The sequence below is a fragment of the Epinephelus fuscoguttatus genome, linkage group LG4 (genome assembly GCF_011397635.1).
Source record: "Epinephelus fuscoguttatus linkage group LG4, E.fuscoguttatus.final_Chr_v1".
In the NCBI taxonomy this organism is placed as follows: domain Eukaryota; kingdom Metazoa; phylum Chordata; class Actinopteri; order Perciformes; family Serranidae; genus Epinephelus; species Epinephelus fuscoguttatus.
This window is the reverse complement of record NC_064755.1, coordinates 41221223-41241564: the sequence shown is the minus strand read 5'-3', so window position 1 is coordinate 41241564 and position 20342 is coordinate 41221223. Positions and strand designations below refer to the sequence as shown.

Here is a 20342-nt window from a genome sequence, read left to right as displayed (position 1 = left end):
CGCATGTCACGGCCCTGTGCACAATCCCTTATTTTACTCATGTTTGTTTTTGGTGATAAAATACACCAATATCCTTCTGACAAACAGTCTTTATTCATTATTTCTACTCGATGATTAGAGAGTGGATCCAGGCAGGGAAATAGCTTCTTTGTTTGCAGGCAGTAATTAATTGTACTGGCTGGGTGTTGCCTCTGAAATATGTCAGGATCTTACTGTAACTTTTATTCCCCTTATTATCAATCAGTCAATCAGACTTTATTTGTGCAGCACTTTTCATACAAACTGTGTAAGAGTACTCATTGAGAACAGGAAATGAGGAAACGCCAGAGGCAGGATAAAACCTGACAATAGAAAGGAAAAATCAACCCATAAATGAAAACTCCAAACAGTAGATGCAGGACTTACTAATGGACCTACTAATTGAACTGCATTTGAATGATTAGCATTTGTTAGCTTGACTGCCAGCTATCGGACACTGAGAGCAAACAGCATGCCGTGTAGTGTTTCCCCTATATGCAACTAGCAGCGGTGCACCGCCGCTGCTGAAATATGACCGCTGCTGGTGATTTTTTTTCTTCCCGTCTTGGTGCTTTAACCGTTATTATTTGGTGCTACAGACGCTTCATATCCAGGTCAATTCACACACTTGTGATTAAAGTATATAAGAGGAGAGGAGAGGGCTCCGTCTTATCTCTTCATAAACTAAAGTTATATTAATTTGCACGACGGACGCTTCATATGATAACATAACAATATACTATTTATCGTGTTGTCATCGTGTCATTTCTGTCTCTACATGGTCAGGCATTAATAATTCTCCTCTGCTCTCTGTATCGCACACGGCAGAGTTCCGGCAGGTGAGCACGCTAGAGTGCGGCTCGGGCCGCATTTTCCTGAACAAACCTGACCCGAGCCCGGCGCAGTTTATTAGCTGACATAGTTATTGTTATGGACAGTGTGTAAATAACCATCAACACACTGCTGTTATACAGACAAGCATGCTGCTCGCACAGCAGTGCAGCACAGCACTGTTGGAGCGGAGCCAGTGTTGCGTTCAGGCGTTGTCACGTAAATAACAACTTCCAGCACTTAAATAGGTCATAGCACAAAACAGCAGCATGTCAAGTGACTTTTATTATGTTCAATAAAATTATATTTTCCTAAATGTAAGCTAGACAGACATTTCACCTGCTCATTACTGTGCACACATGTACTGTATGTACTTAGTCCTAAAGAAAAAACCTGAGGTAAGTGTGGGTCAGTGGGTTATATGCACAGCAGCCATCTTTGACAAAATTATAGACGGACCTCTTCTGAGGACGATTGACAAAGATTGCCGCTGTGCGAAACATGTACACCCCCGGACCTTGCGTCTGTCTCATTCTCATGATGGCAATATTTCAAGAAGGCCCTTGGGATTTTTTTTAGATTTGGCACAAACATCCACTTGGAACTGATTAGAATTTGGTGGTTACAGGTGAAGGTCACTGTGACCTTGCTTCTGTCTCATTGTCATGAACACAGCGTCTCAAGAACACCTTGAGGGAATTTCTTCAAATTTGGCTCAAACACCCACTGGGACTCAGCAATGAAATAATTTTGGTGGTCAACGGTAGGGTTGGGACTCGTTAGGATTTTAACGATTCCGATTCCTTACCGATTCCTTCTTAACGGTCCGATTCCTTACCGATTCCTCTTACCGATTCCTACATTATATTCATTATACTTGCTATACTTAAACAAGTATATAATAAACACAACTGCAATCATACAAATACAAAAACTTTATTCTAACTGCTGCACAGTACACTTAGATGAAAATACACATTTGTGTGTGGTGTGTATTTCAGATTTAGAGCTTGTATCATCTCCCTGAGAATATATAACAACAAAAAGTGATTCTCTGATTTCTACAGTAACACTATTAAAATTAACCACAGCAATGTAATAAAAAATACTTATATGCACTCATGCTTGGGCACTGTTATTTACGTGACAACACCTGAACAGAACACACACACACACATTGGCTGTTTGTTTCTATCTCTCCCCTCGCTGGAAGCAGACCTCCCGCCGCCTGCTCCCGTCTCAAACACGGAGGTCTCCCACTCTGCTGAGCACCCGGCGCACGCCCGGCCTGTTAAATAGCCTGTAACCATGACAACTGTGAGACACGAACTCAGTGCTTTAGTGATTAGATAATGTCAGGCTTGGTCGGGTTCGGACAGAAATATGCGGCCCGTGCCACACTCTAATGGAAATGCATGTGACGTTTTTTTTGTTTGTTTTTTTTTTTACAATCTAGGAACCGTTTGCAGGAACCGTTACGCCAAATGTGATGGAACCGGTTCCGGAACTGAAACTTTGGACCCAGTTCCAAAAAAGAACCGGATCCCGATCTTAACCCTAGTCAACGATCAGTTAGACGTTAAGTCCGTCTTGTTCTCGTGAAGGCAATTTCTCAACAAGGCCTCACAATGAAGTGATTAGAATTTGGTGGTGAAATGTCAAAGGTCAGTGTGACCTTACAAAATATGTTTTTGGCCACAAGTGAAGAATTCAAACACTAATTATGACAAAATTTCACACAAATGTCTTAATAAATTGAAATAATGAAGTGATGACATTTTATATCCAAAGATCAAAGGTCAACTTCCCTGTGACATCATCATGTTCTGCAGAAACACTTATCTGGACATTACTTGACGTCTTAACTCAGTTGGTTGATGCAATTCCAACATAGTTCATATACCAAGAAATAGACTGACGTGCTGCACAGAAAGTTCACAGCTTTTAATTTTAATGTACTTTAACATGCAAAGTGTGATTAAAATATACAACTGTCAGTGTCATGAAATAACATCACAATACAGAAATGGAAATATAATGAAATACACTTGACACAATTACACACACCACAATAAACCAGTACACCAACACATTTTGGTATTTTACAATTGAAGAACCTAAAACTGGGTGAAGCTCTCGTTAGCTTTATCCAGCAGTTAATCTTTATGTGCTTTATTAGATGGGCAGAGGAGATGTAAGGAAGGAGGGTTGGACTTGTTGGATTCAGCTGTGATCGTTTTTTACTTACCTGACCTTTATCCTCCCCTGCCCTCTCTGAGCCTGCAGATCTGAGGCGCCTCAGCCTCTGGCCTCAGATATCTGAGGCGTACGAGGCGCTGGACGGCGGCGGCGAGCTGGCAGCATGTTTCTTATGGAAAGGCCAGAGCGTTTTTGTCATCTCTTTTTGTTTGAACCTCGGCTGGGGGAGAAATTTGCTCAGCACCGGCAAAGATCTTTGGAGCAGCTTTCTGCCCGCCGGACTCGACACGGCTCATCTGCCAAGCGCTTTTACACACACACGCACACATGTACGTACATGCACGCTTACTCACACACACACGTGCACACACACACAATCTGGTCAGGGAGGCCTCAGTAGCCGCGCATGAACAATCCTTCCCTGCCTGTTGTATACAGACTTTTAGACCCCCTCCCCTCGCTCTGCTCTTTGCTCTTCTTGCTGGCCAAAGGCTCCTCCTCCTCCTCTTCCTCAGTCTGAGTGTTCTCTCGTGGTCACCCTACAGTGATCAACAAGGACACGGGATCCTCTGCATGCTGGGCTCAGCTGTCAATGTGCAACATGTACACAAGGAAGAGAACAAAATAAAATATATCCGTTAATTCACTTTGTCACAAGACAAACATTAAATTCAGCCAAGGAAATGAAATCAGAAGCTGCTGTTTAAAGCCTTATTTTGTGTTCTGTATGCCTCTATAGTGCTCACAGTGTGTGCATAAATATAATTCTTTTTAATTTCATTTCATTCATTTATTTAATTGAACAGCTTTGTCTCCTCCTTGACGTGTCCCTGCTGGTCTGTGTGATGGATGTCACATCACATAACTATCTCTGTCTCGTTTGTCTTGATTGACAAAGGTACAGTGATGAAAAATAGCAGAAGGCTGCAACTGACAATTATTTTCAATATTGGATTACATTTCCAATTAATCAATATTTTAAACTGTGAAAAATGCCCATTATAATTTGTCAGATGACTGACTAGTGATTGTTTTATCAGACCAACAGACAAAAACACTCAAATATTGAGTTCATTGTGATGTATGACAAAGACATAAATCAAATCTTCATATCTGACGACCTGGAACCAAAGAATAGTTACTGAAATAATTAATAACATGTCAGAATAGTTGCTGATTAAGTGTTCAATCGACCAATTGATTAATTGACTAATCATTTCAGCTGTGAAACAATTAAATAAAATATTCTGTGAATAAACCTTTATTGTGTCAGAAAAAGCAGGAAGCACTGAGCTCAGTTTAAAACAGGTATTATTATTATTTTCAACAGTTTCATGGTCATTTATTAATTCTTTCATTTATTTTTATGCCTCTGCGCCAGTGATGCTCTCGACCAGAGACGTTATGTTTTCAGGTTGTCCCATTACTCCAGCTTCTGTGTATTTCTTTCACCTGAGCATTTTTGTTATTCCATTACTGCAAAATAAAATCAGATGGTCTGGAGAATCAGCGGTCTGAACTAAACTAGTGCTGTCAAAGCCACAGTGAACTTTGGATTACCAGTAAGGTTCCCGCTGCGTGTCAGATTAGATGCTACATGCTAGTCGAAAATGAGACTGGCGTCATGATGGAAGCAGAAAATGGCGTCTCACAGCAGAGAGGGTAATGAAAGTAGAGAGTAATGATTAAAGAAGATAGCGATGTGTGACAGCTAAGTGCACGGTGACTGCAGTGTGTCTACCCTGGACCATTAGAGGTTTTCTTTAAATCCTTTAAGGTGTGAAGAGGACTTCGTTTTTCCTCCAAATGTGATGTGCGCTCCATTTTTAAGGCAGTGAACATGTTAAGAAGAATTTTATAATTTAAAAATTTATAATCTTGTCTTTATTACCAGCGTTTACTCACTAGTTTTACTTCCAATACTTGATTACATTTAACATACTAAATACTTTTGATACTTAACAGTAACTATCAGATAGTTTAAGTTATATTCTGTTAACTCACTTTAACTTTTTCCAGTCATTTTCTGGTCAAATATCTGTTCCTTCACTCAGGTGTGGATTTTTAGGTTCTTCATCCACCACTGGTCTGCACTGGTGTGCATATCCGCAAATTCTATCTATTTATATCCTAATAAACAAATGTTAGGTCCCTGGTCCAGGAGAACCGAGACATAACATGCTGTGACTCCCCACTCTTCCCATTCCCAATGAAGGCCTGTTACACAGAGTTTCAGACGACAAAGTAAGCAGTTTATTTGGCTTCAGAATTGAGCAGTGCCCTGAATAACAAACAAAATATACTCACAGACCCTGAACCTCCCTAACAGAAACAAAAGACAGGTTTCTAACCTAAGCTCCTACTGTACGCAACGATAGAAAAGAACATGGCAGTGCAAAACAAGAAGGGATTCTCACTCTGACTAAAGCTGCTTCAAGTTCTGTTTGCAGTGCTCGAACAAAAGAATACAAGAAAACCAATTAATAACTCTAAATAGTAAACTCACCTACTAAACACTGATCAGAAACGTTCCTAAATATCAAAGGTATCAGCATACACACACACACTAGCTTACAAAGTCAGAAGTTTGACCTGCAGGTACTCAAACAAATTCACATTCACAGTTCAGAGTACCAGCTTCTGTGGGAGTGGCAGAGGTGAAAGAAGGGAAGAGCATCTGTCAGCTGGCGTTTAAAAATCTTCTGTCATGCCTTGGACCAATCTGGTGGCAGGAGTCTCTGCTAATTGTCCAATCAGCGAACACCACCTGCCTTGCAACATCCAATCACACTTAACCACATGTAGACACTGTGAGGGGAGGAGAGAGAACATTTGACAGATCACTGCTTCGAAAAGTAGATCTCAGCTGAACACAGAGTAAGACACATTATATTGAACATAATTCACTAAACCCAACTCAGTTTTTATCATCGTTAAAGTACTTAGTTTTGGTTTAGTCCATATATCATCAGCCCCTTTGTCAGCAAACACAGATTCTCTAAACAAACCAATATGAAGCTTTGTGTTAACAGAAGCGTCAGAAAACAGAGTTACAAAACATGTGCATAAACCTTCAGACCAAGAACCAATAATAAGAAAGATAAGTGTTTATCCCAGATAAACATTTATCTCGTCAGCCTACTTTCATCCATATCAAGTAACTGATTCAGTGACTGAGATAAACACATCTTTCAACAACCTTCATATGATTTACACAAGTTATTAATCAGTGAATCTAACAGGAAACACTCTGAGTCTCCATATTGGGAAAGTTAAGCTCTTTTTGTGTCATGCTACAACCTGACATGCTGAATAAAGAAATGTCAAACACATCCTCCTGACTGTTTCTCTCTGCTCTGCCACCTCTCCCTGTTTCTGTATTTCTGTTTCATGTGTTTACTTGTACGTGTTTTTGCAGGACTTCCTGGGCCAGGCGTTCTGTACACTGGGCGAGATCGTTGGGTCCCTGGGAAGCCGCCTGGAAAAACCTTTGATGTAAGCAGCACCATGCTCACAACATGCACCAACAAACACACACTCTCTGCTTTGTTAATTACACACTCGTAACATGAGCATCTCGTCCATTCACTTTCAGTTATATTACTGTAATCAGAGATCCACTGACGTCAGGTGTTCAGGTTCAGGTTTTTAACTCTGTTCCGTTCAGCGGTATTAATTAAAAATCAACACGTTATTTTAGGATCACTTGCCGCTGTTTGAAGGGAAGCGATGCAGGGGCATGAAAATGAGGCAAGATGTTGATGAAAGCGAACACTGTCTCCATCAGCCAAATGAGATGAATAGTTAAACAGCAGCGGGCCTAATGACACACTGTAAACATGCTAAGATGGGAAACAGTGTGTAGTGAAAAGGGACAGTTCACCCGAAGGGAAGATGTCAGCGGCCAGCTTCCGGCTTCTTTCCGAAGAAGTCTAAACTGAACTGAAGGCTCGGCTGAACCCTGAAGAAATAATCACAGACATTTTCATCTGAAATAATGTCTAAGTTTTGCTCTCTATTACAACAACAAAAATCAACCTGTGGTCACGGCATGAAACCTTTGACCTCTGCTGCTCTTTGCGTGGTTGGTCTGAACTTAGAAACATCCTCTGGGACACAGGAAGTCTTCCTCTCACTCTTTCCTTGTTTCCAGTCACTCTAATACCAAATATTTAATACTGACAAAAATTAAAACATCAGTTTGTTTGACATAAATAGAAAAGAACCAAGCAGTCAATGTGGCAGAAGATAGAAAGAAGTTACCCACAGAAATACAACAAAGGTTTTGATGTTACACAAATACAGATTAAACTGAGACTTCTCTTCTGACTCAGAGTTGGACTGAAAAGCAGTTATCAGTAAATCAGATTTCTCAGAATGGACTACAGACTGTATAAAATAATCGACATAGCTACTGTAACATCACCCATCAGTTTGTGGACTCCCATTTTAAAGCCTCGAGTTCAGGTTATCAGCCGTCACCATCTTGGTGTTTTGGAGCCAGAGGTGACTATATTTGGGTGAGAGGGTGGAGCTGACTGAGAAGCTGAGGAGCCTGTCGCTCAAAGAGGCCCCGCCCTTAATTATGTGTGAAGTGCAACACACACTGCCGCCGGCGTGGCACTGTGGCCGTCAAGTGTTGCCCCCAACACACATTGGCAGCGGCGCGCAGCAGCACCGTCGACACTAAAGTGTATTTCCCAGCCCAGCACGCTAGGTGGCTGTACCTACACTAGTTGCCAACAGTTGCCAACTGCTAGTAACAGAAGAAGAAGAGGAAAAACTTTGAGGCAACAACAACTTGGATTTCACGGGTGAGTTTCTTATCAAAAACGTCTTATTAAAAATTTGAAGCAACCGGAGTTGATACTACAGTGGCCGAGATGTACATGAAAGGCTTTTCTCGCAGCGCCGGCTGCGCTGGAAATAGAGCAGTGGGCTGAAGCAGAGTGGCGCGGCGCGTCAGCCGGCGCCAGTGTCGGTTTGTTCGTAGAATATAATGGAGGTGGGCGTGTTGACATGCGGTGTATGGCGGCCATGTGTGTTGCACTTAACTGTAAGCCTCAATAAAATCTAAACGGGTGAGTCATATAAAAATTTAGCCCCTGTACAGTTGTCATGAATGTTTCTGTGTTTAACATGGGGGTCTGTAAGGACTGGCTCACTCTTGGAGCCAGCCTCAAGTGGACATTAGAGGAACTGCAGTTTTTGGTAGTTTTGTGCTGGCTTCATTTCGTCAGCCCCTGATGTTACCACTCCGTAGCCTATTACCTACTTTAAGCTAAATGCTAAGTTAGCATGCTAACATGCTGATGTTTAATATTTTATATTTATTTAATATATAACAGGTTTAATATTTACCATGTTTCTTAGCCTCATGTGTTAGCATGCTAACCAGTGGTGAAGTGGAGGGTATAACTACCTATCAGCCAAAAAGCCACAGGAATATACAGGAGAGTATACCTACTTCCTCCTTTTTTATACCAGACTGTAAACATGTTTATTTCTACATATTAACATTGGGGTCTGTGGGGACTGACTCACTGTTGGAGCCAGTCTCAAGTGGACATTAGAGGAACTGCAGGTTTTGATGCTTCAGTGTGGGCAGTCCATAGCATTTCCGTAAGTATTAAAAGCTATGAAGTCAGGATACCTGCAGATCCTTAACAAGTCTTAAAACATCTAAAATGTAGTTTTTGATATTTGATTGAGGCAGAACAAGTGTGTCTTTTTTTTCATGTACTCATGGACAAGAGGCTCGTGCTCGTGACAAGACAAGATGTAAACATCAATGGCGTCTTCCGCGACTGAGCTGTAATGTTAGTGCAGTGATGCTAGGTGAGCTAGCATTAGATGCAGGCCTCCTTCTCGCGGTGATACAGTTGGTGGGTGTTGTTTGGTAGAAAGAAAATAGTTCCTACCTGAAACTGCTCACTTGCCTGGGTCCAGACCTTTAAGTTCTCAGTCTGGCTTCTTGATTAGAATAAAAAATGATCCAATCAGAGTCACAGTCAGGAATGCTGTTGTCAGTGCTGTTGTTAAATGGTGTGCTACAACCAATGAGGAACAAGATCAACAATGGCGACTACTGTAGACAAGATGGATGCTTCTATTGAGGCTGTTCTAAATCAACATGTCTCCTCCGTACTGCCTGACATCGTAATTTCTATTTACTCTGCTGCACTGTTCTTAACCCCCCCCCCATCTCTACAGTTGATATCTCCAACACTCTGCAACTCCGCCCAAACTTTCTACACTGATAAACAGCACTACAGGTGAGAGGAAAAATATGTTTTAAATTTCGGATTGAGCCGTCCCTTTGAGAGAGCATCACTCTCTTTGCAAACTTAATTTAAACCAGCAAAGTTATAGTCGGCCAGATTGATAAATATATTATCTCAGCTGCACTGTCACTGTCCTCTAACACACACACACACACACACACACACACACAAACCCAGCAGAACTCTTCTCCAGTTTACTGAAGAGAACAATTTGTTGTTGCTTTTGTTTCCTCCTGAGACAGCGAGCCATTGGTTGTCTGACCCTCGCCTCGTTCCCCAGTGGTGTCCAGCGTGTGTGTGTGTGTGTGTGTCTGTGTGTCTGTGTGTCTGTGTGTGGCAGAATCAATGAGCAGTTGCAGCTGAATGGGCCTGCTGAAGAATGACACACAAGAAATATGATGTAAGAATGTGTTGCTGTCGCTGAGTTATGTAATCACCTCGGCCTGCAGTCATTCACTCAGATCTGTGTGTGCTTGTGTGTGTGTGTGTGTGTGTGTGTGTGTGTGTGTGTGTGTGCGCGCGCGCCTGTGTGTCCTTACATTTTATTTTTATCCCCCTCTCTTATTTTAGATACGTGAAGATATTTTTAGTAGTTTCTTGTTCTGACACACTTGTTTATAAGTTTGTACAACTTTGTGTGTGTGTGTGTGTGTGTGTGTGTTCAGTCTGCTGCCTTTAAGTGTGAAACACACAGACAAAGTCACACTAGTGCTCAGTGGAGTGGAGGCGGATCACAAAAACAAAGAGCAGCAGAAACAACTGATGTGACAATATGCTCCACACATGCGCACACGCACACACACGCGCGCACACACACACACACACACACACACACACACACACACATCTACTCTTCATAGTCAGACTATGTCATGAGTTGACTATGATCTAAATGAACTTCATTTCACAGCGTGGGTGGGAGGGTGACATGCAGCAAAGGGCCACAGGCTGGACTCAAACCCGGGCCGCTGCGGCAACAGCCTTGTACATGTGGCACCTGCTCTATCCACTAAGCCACCGACGCCCCCTCTGCCCTCTTTCTAACCCAACATCTCTCAGGTCCTCAGACCAGCTGCTCCTGGCCGTCCTGCAGTCGAGACTAAGGGTGAAGGGCGATTGTGCATTTGCAGTAGCCGTCCCAAAACTTTGGAACAGTTTATCCTTTCAGCTTTTGTTTTATCTTTGACATTTTATTTTCAGATTTCACTTTTCTGAGCTTTATTTTCCTTTTCACTTGTTTATTTGTCCATATTTACTTCTCTGATGTTCACTGTTACCATGTTCTGTTATTTTACTTATTCTATTCTATGGTACAGCACTTCGGTCGACTCTGGTTGTTCCAGACCTGCTTTACAATTAAATTAGATTTGATTGGTTTGATAATATGTTTCATTTTGTGGTGCGAAGTTTGTTACGATGACCTTTAATGTCAGATAATTAATGATTAATATAATTAATGGCTCAGATCAGCTGTAAAGCAGAGTGATACATACAGAGTTAAAAGTCCCAGTGCTGTTATACTGAATATCAGCACTCAAATACAAATACAAATGCACATGTAAAAAAAAAAGTCTGTTATTGAATTCAATCCTGAGTACAGTGCAAGCTTGTTATTTATTAAAATGTTGCTTTATCAATATATAATATGTCAGCTTTATTAGAAATATATAAGATATCGATCTTGGTCTGACGTCTCATTTCAGTGGAAACATGCTCTGATGTTTTCAGCCTCTCTTCCACTCCTCCATCTTTCTGACTCTGTTCTTCCTCTTCTCCTTCTTGTTCCCTCGTCTCTCTGCCATGTTTCCATCTGCCCCTCACCGAGCCGTCTCTCTGCTCGTACAGTGAATTAATTTCACTGAATGCCTCCCCGTGCATCAAAGGACGGCGGTGTGTCTCAGGTGACGGGGTGGTGGTGGGGGGAGGAAGTATCAAAGCCTTGCTCCAATTTGCCGTCCGTTTCCCCACGTCTCTTCTTGTGCTGGACAATACTTATCCAAATGAAATGATCTCTGCCACTTCCTGGTTGTGAATCCGGCCCGCGGTCTGTGGCATTCATGAGTCTATTTTTAGTGGTCAGTCTCCCTCGGCTTTATTGGCTATTCCGCTCCAGCAGCTCAGGATGTAAACAAACTCTGCAGCTGAAATGTCACTGGATCTGCTTATATTATGTTGATGTTAGTATTTTTTAAAGGCTTTCATTCAGCATAAATTAATATTTATTCAGACAATCAGCCAAACAAATGAGACTGAGAAGAAGAGGAAAGATTCCAGGTCTGCAGGCGTCTGCGGCTGGAAGAATTTTACATTGTGTGTTTTTCTGAGTGACATTTTAACCACATAATAACCTTCTATCTTATAGAGCCTGATTATTAACGACATCAATACTTCAGTCTGTCTGAAGCTGCGATGTGTGGAGGATGAATGCTACATGTAGAAAAAGACATTTATCAGTATGAATCTGAAAACATCAGACTCAATCTCAGTACGACAAAATGCAAAAGCTGCTGGATGGATGATACCAGTTAGTTGGGCTGTGATCCTGATCAGATGTTGAACCACCTCAACATGAAGGAGCAGCGGCTCTACTCCGAGCTCCCTCCAGATGTCTGACTCCTCCCCCTATCTCTTAGGCTGAGCCCAGACACCCTACAGAGGAGACTCAATTCCACAGCTTGTATCTGTGATCTCATTCTTTCAGTCACTACCCAGAGCTCATGACCGTAGGTGAGGGTTGGGACGGAGATGGACCAGGAAATGGAAGCTTTGCCCTCCAGCTCAGCTCCCTCTTCACCACAACAGTCTGGCGTGTTGATACCGTGCCAAACAGCTGATCCATCTCATGCTCCATTTACCCTCACTCGTGAACAAGAACCCAAGACACATAAACTCCTTCTCTTGGGGCAATAACTCTCTCCCAACCCAGAGGGAACAATCTTTTCTCTGTCGGAGAACCATGCCCTCAGATTTGGAGGTGCTGACTCATCCTGACCGCTTCACACTCGGCTGCAAACCGCCCCAGGTCATGCTGAAGGTCACGGTGTGATGAAGCCAACAGAACCACAGCATCTGCAAACAGCACAGATGCAATTCTGAGGTCACCTAACTGGACCCCATCCTCCTCCCAGCTGAGGGTCGAGATCCTGTCCATGAATGTCACATACAGAGTCGGTGATAAGGGACAACCCAGATGGAGGAACAACACCCACCGAGAAAACTATGAAGGATGAAAATGACTAAAATGTGACTAAAACTAATCAGCATTTTCATCTCAAGACTAAATCTAAAATGAAGGGACAATGCAAATTTATGTTTCCTTGAAGTGTGTCTCACCTAACAGAGTTATAAAGTGTAAATAACTATATGGAAAGATTTGGTTTGTTTTTTAGCAGGAGATAAAAAAAAAAGACTGATTTTGTTTTTTTTTTTTATAAAACCTGATGGAAAAAACATAAAAATGAACTATAATGGGATAAAATTTAAACCTATATATTATATCTATTACATCGTGCACCACTCAGACAGTTCTTCCCAGTGACTCAGTGGTTTTTCAGACCATTGTTCCACCTGTCATAAACTCACAGTTTGAGGCCTTCGGCTGCTCAGATGTAAAGAGAATATTTTTCTCCCTCTGTTTTTCCAGTGGTATCCCGGGGAAGAAATGTGGCACCATCATAGTGAGAGCTGAAGAGCTGAGCAACTGCAGGGTAAGAGTTTGTTTTGTTCCCCTGTTGATTCATCTGAAGTCAAACTTTCAGACTTTCAGGTACTTTCCTCTAATTAAACCAACTTTCTGGTTTTTACATCATCCAGAGTGACACGTTAGATCCATCTGCTGCTCCACACAGCTTAAACTGAATAACTCCGAGTGACCAGGAGACACAGTCTGGTGTTAATGAGGAGATTCTGTCATAAATACCATGAAAATACTGGAAACATTAACAGTTTTATACAAACTGGACTTACACTTAAGTGTCCTCTTATAAGGTTAGAACTTATACAGTCTAATACAGCAGGCTACAGTAAGTCCCACCTTTATCCCATTTATATCACAGAGGGTGGACAGAATAATAGAAACACCTCTCAATATAACTCACTATAATTTAACAGCATCACAAACGACATCCTTTTAAAGTTAAATCAGGATATTCTGAACATGATAACCTTCATGAAGGATTGACTGCAGGATTGTTGCCTTTATTTTAGCCAGGTGTACCTACGTAATAAACTGACAGTGTACACACTAATGCAGTCTTATCACTGTTCTCTAAACACTTTCCTTCAGTGCAGTTGAACACTGTATCGCTTTAAGAAAGCACTAAAGACATTATTTGTGAGACACCGGCGTTGCTATAACACCAGAAATTTGACTTTAATCAGAGAACTAAGCACATTATCTAAAAGTGTAGTTTCTAAAAATTCCACTGTACTGCTGCAAACAAGAGGAAGCATCATACGCCATCACAGATCCATCCATACATCCATACATACATACCAGACCTCCTTCTGGAGGTTCCCGAGGTGTTTCCAGTCCTTCAGGGTGTTCTGGATCTGCCACGTGGGCCTCCTACAAGTTGGACGTGTCTGGAAAACCTCCAGGAGACGCCCAGGAGGATCCTGATCAGATATTGAACCACCTCAACATGAAGGAGCAGCAGCTCAACTGCGAACTCCCTCTGGATGTCTGAGCTCCTCAGCCTATCTCTAAAGTCCAGTTCAGATCAAAGATTCACAGCGAGATGAAACCGTTTTAGAACGTTACAGAGAAAAGTAGCAGCGGTGTGAACTGGCTGGTCTGAGCTCAACTCAAGCTGGCTGATTTTGTCACCTGCAACGCGGTGGCTGGTTTTTAAAGCACGTCACCTGTTTCATCAGCCAATCAGCTTGTAGTGAAGTCCGCTGGTCAAGTCAAAATGACTGCAGATGGGTGTTGGCTTGCTGCAGCAGGTGCTCCTTCGCCACCCAGCCCTCTGTTTCTGTCCTCATGGTGTGCCGGTGTCAGACGTTGGGTCGCTGCTGCTGCTGGCTGTATGTGCTTATGCCCCGCCCACACACACACACATTCTTATTGACTGATGAATTGGCACTGGTTATTTATATTATTGTGGCGTATTGATTATGAATACAGTCCATCTGATGCTGGTTTTGTTTCATCACTGTAGCCAGTATCTCACTATCACTATCCTCATTCAGATTTTAAGAAGCTACAAATTATATTCAGCCACAAAATAAGTCTGAAAAGCTGCAAATCAGAAAGGAAGTACAGAGTTGTTGACTAGAGATGATACACCGTCTTATGGTGGTCACTTCCTGTCAGCGTTACAGATCAGAAGCACAGAGAGTTGTTGACTAGAGATGATACACCGTCTTATGGTGGTCATTTCCTGTCAGCGTTACAGATCAGAGGTACAGAGAGTTGTTGACTAGAGATGATACACCGTCTTATGGTGGTCACTTCCTGTCAGCGTTACAGATCAGAAGTACAGAGAGTTGTTGACTAGAGATGATACACCGTCGCATGGTGGTCACTTCCTGTCAGCGTTACAGATCAGAGGTACAGAGAGTTGTTGACTAGAGATGATACACCGTCTCATCGTGAGGTCACTTCCTGTGAACCAGCAGCTTTTTTAGAACATTGTAGAACAGAGCGTTGACAGTGTTTCAACTCGTTACAATAGAACAGATGCTTTGCTTTACTCAAACAAGTTCTGTTCCCTTCAACAGATTTATTTTAAATTTTGGACAGAGGAGGTTTGAGTCTTTATTTCTGTTGAAAAAAAAAATCCAGTTAAAACCCCACAGAGGACTGGTTTCAGTTGAAGATGCAGCAGACTGTTTGACACCGAGCGGGACTGTGACTTTGTCTGTTTGAATTTTTCTTTCCATCAAAGGGAAACAAAATCACTTCAAACATTTGGACATTTCTGGAAAAGTACCTTCGCTGTTCTGGGCCCATTTTGTCATTTGATGGTGTCTTTGCAGGCTGTATATGAATCACTTCACAACAAGATATTTCCAGTGATGCTTGAAAGCAGACTCTTTTCTGTTAGGTTAAAGAATGACTTTCCTTCAAATCAAAGATGAAGAGCTCTGAGCCCACACTGTGCACAGAAACATCTCAGGAGAACTCCAGTTTCTTTTCTGTCAATACACAATGTGCCAGAATCGATGCAGCTGTTAGAAAACTGTAATTATGTTCGTCTCCCAGTCTTCCAGGGAAACAAAGGAAATTGCTTAATTAAGAAGTGGAACAAAAGGGAAAGTCGTCATACCAAATAACTTACAGCACTGTTGAAAAATAGATCATTAATTACAGATTTAAGATGATATCATGGTAATAATATCAGAGTGTTGGAGGGTGTAATTAAGCCTCATGATCTCCATTTAATATTCTCTGTTCTGGGAGCAGGTGAAGATTGAATTTTAATATCAGGTCCCAGGACTCAGTGGAAGAAAATGTCAAAAAATTGTCCAAATGTAATGTGTGCAGTCATTTTAATTGATGCCGAAGTGATAACGTATGACGGTACCAGTCCTACATTAGAGTGATAAGATCAGAAAGATTGAATCGACTTTTAAAAATTTAGAATTATTCTCCAAAATAAATCTATAACAGAATGAATCAATAAACAACAGTATCTAATATTATCTGTGGTGAATGCAGCCAACGTGTCACTTTTTATGACCTGAACGTTGGTATTGTTATATTTTACATGTACTTCCTTCCTTCTGTTTCAGGAGTCGGTGATGCTTCAGTTTTGTGGGAACAAGCTGGATAAGAAGGACTTCTTCGGAAAATCGGATCCTTTTCTCGTCTTCTACCGCAGCAACGAAGACGGATCGTAAGTTGACAGGCAGCTTCCTCCTCATGGTATTTGTGGATGTCACTTTGCTGAATTAACAAAAGCAGCTGTCTCACAAAGAAAAAAAGAAACACACATACAGCACGTAAAGACGCCTGAAATGCATATAGACATTTTTCATGCTCCAAAAAGCTCCCATACAGAGGATATAAGGTCTGAACCGCCTCTGTGATGTTATGTAACTCTAGTCGCTGTATATGTGACTTCTGCCGTCCAGACGTTAACAGGAGAAAGCAGCAGAAGGAGGGATGAGCAGAGATAATAAGACAGAGTTGACAAGAGGAATATAAAGGGAGAAAGGATGGATAAGATGGAGTTAAGTGAAAAATGTGTGTGGAGGTCGCACTTTCTTTGCCCCGCAGATGCTTTTATTCAAGTCGACTTCAGCGTCTTAGTGAAGACACACATTCTCTTGTTGTGCAGCTGGGTATTTACTGATGCAGCCTAAATGTTCAGCCGCAGGGTAGAACAGCAGCACGCCGCGCTCACAAAGAGCCCGACTAGGTGCCACATCAAAAAGAACAGAAAGCTGTTATTTCAGCCAAACATCAGGCTTTATCAAATACTGTTAGTGTTACACTCCCCTTAACCCATCAGTGCCTGCATCTTAAGATTTTATATTTCCCTTTGAAGGAAGTTTCTTCCGGGCCTGACTTAAAGAAATAGATAAGAAGGAATTTCCAAAATCAGTCAAACTGTTTGGCTGGAAAGTGACTTTCCGTTATCATACTGTATTAAGAGTTTGGGCACATGGGACTACAGTTTACTGTGTATGTCATTATATTTTAGGAACAAACTGTCCCACGTCCCCAAAGACTGAATACAGTATGATAAGAAAGTGACTCAGAAACTACAAGGAACACAGCCAAGTATTTTGGTTTCTCTGAACTCATAACAAGTTGAATTGCAAAGATGTGCACACATGTACAGTCTAAGAATAACATTTCATATGGAAAACATTAAGTAAACACATCGGGGGTTTTTTTGTCATCTTTCAAAAATCCAGACTTGGAAGTTTGATTTTTCATGTGATCTAAACATTTTGAAGTTGTACTGTTACAGTGGATTCTTTTACAAAGTATGTCTGTATCAGGGCTGGACGATGTGATCAAAGATGTTATCAAGATGAAAGTTGTCATATCAGTCAATATTGATTATCTTAAAAAGCAAAAATCTTTTTTTCAAGTTTAAAGGCTGATTTTTGCCCCTGAGTGAAAGTTGCCAGAAGGTTAATTAACCAGAAGGTTAATTGGTTTAAAGTGTTATTTACTGTCGGAACACGACAAACACTAATCAGTTATAATCAAAATAATATCAATAAATAAAACAAAAATAGTAAAACGAATCTTAATTTTTGATCAGCAGCATGTCATGTTCTGGTACCTGTCGTTCTGGTATCTGTCGTTCTGGTACCTGTTGTTCTGGTACCTGTCGTTCTGGTACCTGTTGTTCTGGTACCTGTTGTTCTGGTATCTGTCGTTCTGGTATCTGTCGTTCTGGTACCTGTCGTTCTGGTACCTGTCGTTCTGGTATCTGTCGTTCTGGTACCTGTTGTTCTGGTATCTGTCGTTCTGGTACCTGTTGTTCTGGTACCTGTTGTTCTGGTACCTGTTGTTCTGGTATCTGTCTGTGCAGATGGAAACCAGCCAGTCACTACTGTTAATAAAACACATTTAAAATCAGAGATCATTTTTTGACAACAGGAAATGGATGACTAAATGTGATTTCAGTCTTAAAGGTAAACTTGTCATTGTTAATATTTTTGTGTGTCTCACTCTCAGGTATACCATCTGCCACAAAACAGAGGTGGTGAAGAACACTCTGGACCCGGTGTGGCAGGCTTTTAAGATTCCCGTCAGGGCGCTGTGTAATGGAGATTACGACAGGTACACAAGGAAACAAACACAAACATTTCACTGACCATCTTTACACTTATACTGATGTAATAAATGAAAAAACTGAGCAGTTTTGGTATAGAAACAATTGACATATATTGGACACATACCTGGAAAACTTCTCTTTAATTTCTCTGGGTCTTTAATGATGTAATCACTAAGATTTGGCTCTGTGTCTCGTGGCAGCTTTGCTGGCACATACCAGACGCAACACCTGTTAGATAACGGATACAGTACGGAGGAAAGAAGACCTGCAGCTGCCTGTGACAATGTTTAACCATCCAACATTTCTACATTTTATATAAATAACTACTGACACCTTATCAGGGAGACTGTGCCAATTTTCAACCAGCTCTGTGTCATTGCAGCGTGGGCAGTTGAACAGTCATCAATGACACGCTTCCTGTCACCCGACGGACTTTTGCCGGCAGATGAGTGGGGAGCTCTGGGGGCTATCGGCACAGGAAGAAGCCAAACACTGTTTTTCTGCACATGCAGTGACGACACAGAGCTGACGTGCTGGTTGGCTGTCGGTTGAAGGCTCTGTGGTGTGTTCAGGTGCAACTTTTTAGTTAAGACACGTGATGTGAGGCAACGCAGGAGTCAGCTTTCGTTGCCACTAGTTCTCTCAGTCGCTAGTCAGTTTGGTGTGTCTGGGCCCTAAGACTGCATTTGTTTTGGCTAGGTGTAACTAATAAACTGGCAACTGAATATACTTAAAAATACGGTATTATAAATGTTCTCTTAACACTTTCCTTAAGTGCATTTGAACACTGATACTGAATCGCTACTCATTACAGTCTGGCAACTGGTTGCTTCCTTTTTATAAAGTCCTGACCTGAAGAAAAAACATGACAGATGTGCGAAGCTCGGTCTGCTTGTAGCTCATCCACCATGTGGGGAAACTTTGAAAGGGATCCACCGCAGCACCCAGCCACGACAAACCCATCAGGACCCAATGTAGAGAAGAGGGAAAGATAGGCAGGAGGGGAGGGAGGGCGGAGAATAGAGCTCTCCAATGACAGAAACAGAAATATTTCCCATAAAAACCATCGGTCACTTTGAACACAAGGCAGCCTCAGTGGTGCTGTGTGCTGTCTGAGTGCTTCCTAATTCTTATATATTTTAATCTTTTTCTAATTCTTTTCTTATTTGCTGGGGTGACACCAGGGTATACTGATAAAAACCCTCCTGTCTGTGTTACGTCGGCTCATCCTCTCACTGGAGGACCGCGGGCCTTCCACGGACCAGTTCCCAGAGTTTTAAGCAGGAGGACGTAAATCAGCGTGCTAATTGGTTTTTTAATGGGATTTTCCTTCGTGTTCTCTTCCCCTGCAGGAGCATTAAGGTGGAGGTGTACGACTGGGACCGAGATGGAGGGTGAGGGAACAACTCTCTTCCTTTTGTCCTGTTAAACTGAGGCGATGATGTGATGATGCTCCATCCATCAGTACAGTGTTAGCAGCCCACTGACATCCTGCTGTGAAATAAACACTGTATACGTTAGACACGAGGCCCCAGGGCCGAGTCACTGCTGTAATTACCTCTGACTTATAGACATCGTAGTGATTCTGTTATTTCTTTGTTTATTAATCCTACATGCCATAATGAGATATAAAGATTTACACCTGATGACACTGAGATTGTATGCTCCTAAAAAATAAAATAACTGGCCTGAAAATATGAGAGCATGTGTGTAGAGTAGGGACGGACATTTGGGATTAAAGTCACAGATCATGCTGTCCTTATAATCCCTCTTGTTTTCCACTTTAAATACTGTAGAAAATATGAAGTGATAAAAACTGCTGCTGCTTAAAACCTGCAGCAACTGTTAATACAGCCTGAACATTGTCCTGACAGAGAATTCCATAACTCCATCGAGTCGGTCGGGGAATAAAGACCATGTTTATATTTAAAGCAGGTGAATTCCTAGTATTCAGGAGCAGTATTCACCCCTTCATTGTTAGTTTCACAGGCCATTTCTGACATTTCAAGTCCGTTTTGCCCCGAGCTCCCACAAATCTCTGACTCTGATTCCAACAGCGCTAATTATCTCCGTGAAATTATGAAATTGGTTGTTACGCCCATGCCTCCGGTAACCAGGAAGCTTGTCAGTGATACTCCTGATTTGTGCTGTGCTTTAACAATGTGAATACACTACAAAGGAATGGAAGCATTTTAACTATTATTACGGGATGTTCGATTCTTGTTATTATGATCTTTGCTCTTTTACTCACTGCAGAGTTTCTCAC

General features: G+C 41.8%; 1 protein-coding gene across 1 annotated transcript in view; it reads left to right on the top strand.

The window, feature by feature from the left end:
* The window catches only part of LOC125887045 (copine-8-like), a 107127-nt gene that overhangs the window by 56448 nt on the left and 30337 nt on the right, over window positions 1–20342 (top strand). Inside the window, exons 7-11 of the mRNA XM_049573546.1 lie at window positions 6467–6543; window positions 12976–13039; window positions 16071–16174; window positions 17977–18081; window positions 19429–19470. Of these exons, the coding sequence (XP_049429503.1) occupies window positions 6467–6543; window positions 12976–13039; window positions 16071–16174; window positions 17977–18081; window positions 19429–19470 (392 nt within the window). The remainder of the gene's footprint in view (window positions 1–6466; window positions 6544–12975; window positions 13040–16070; window positions 16175–17976; window positions 18082–19428; window positions 19471–20342) is intronic.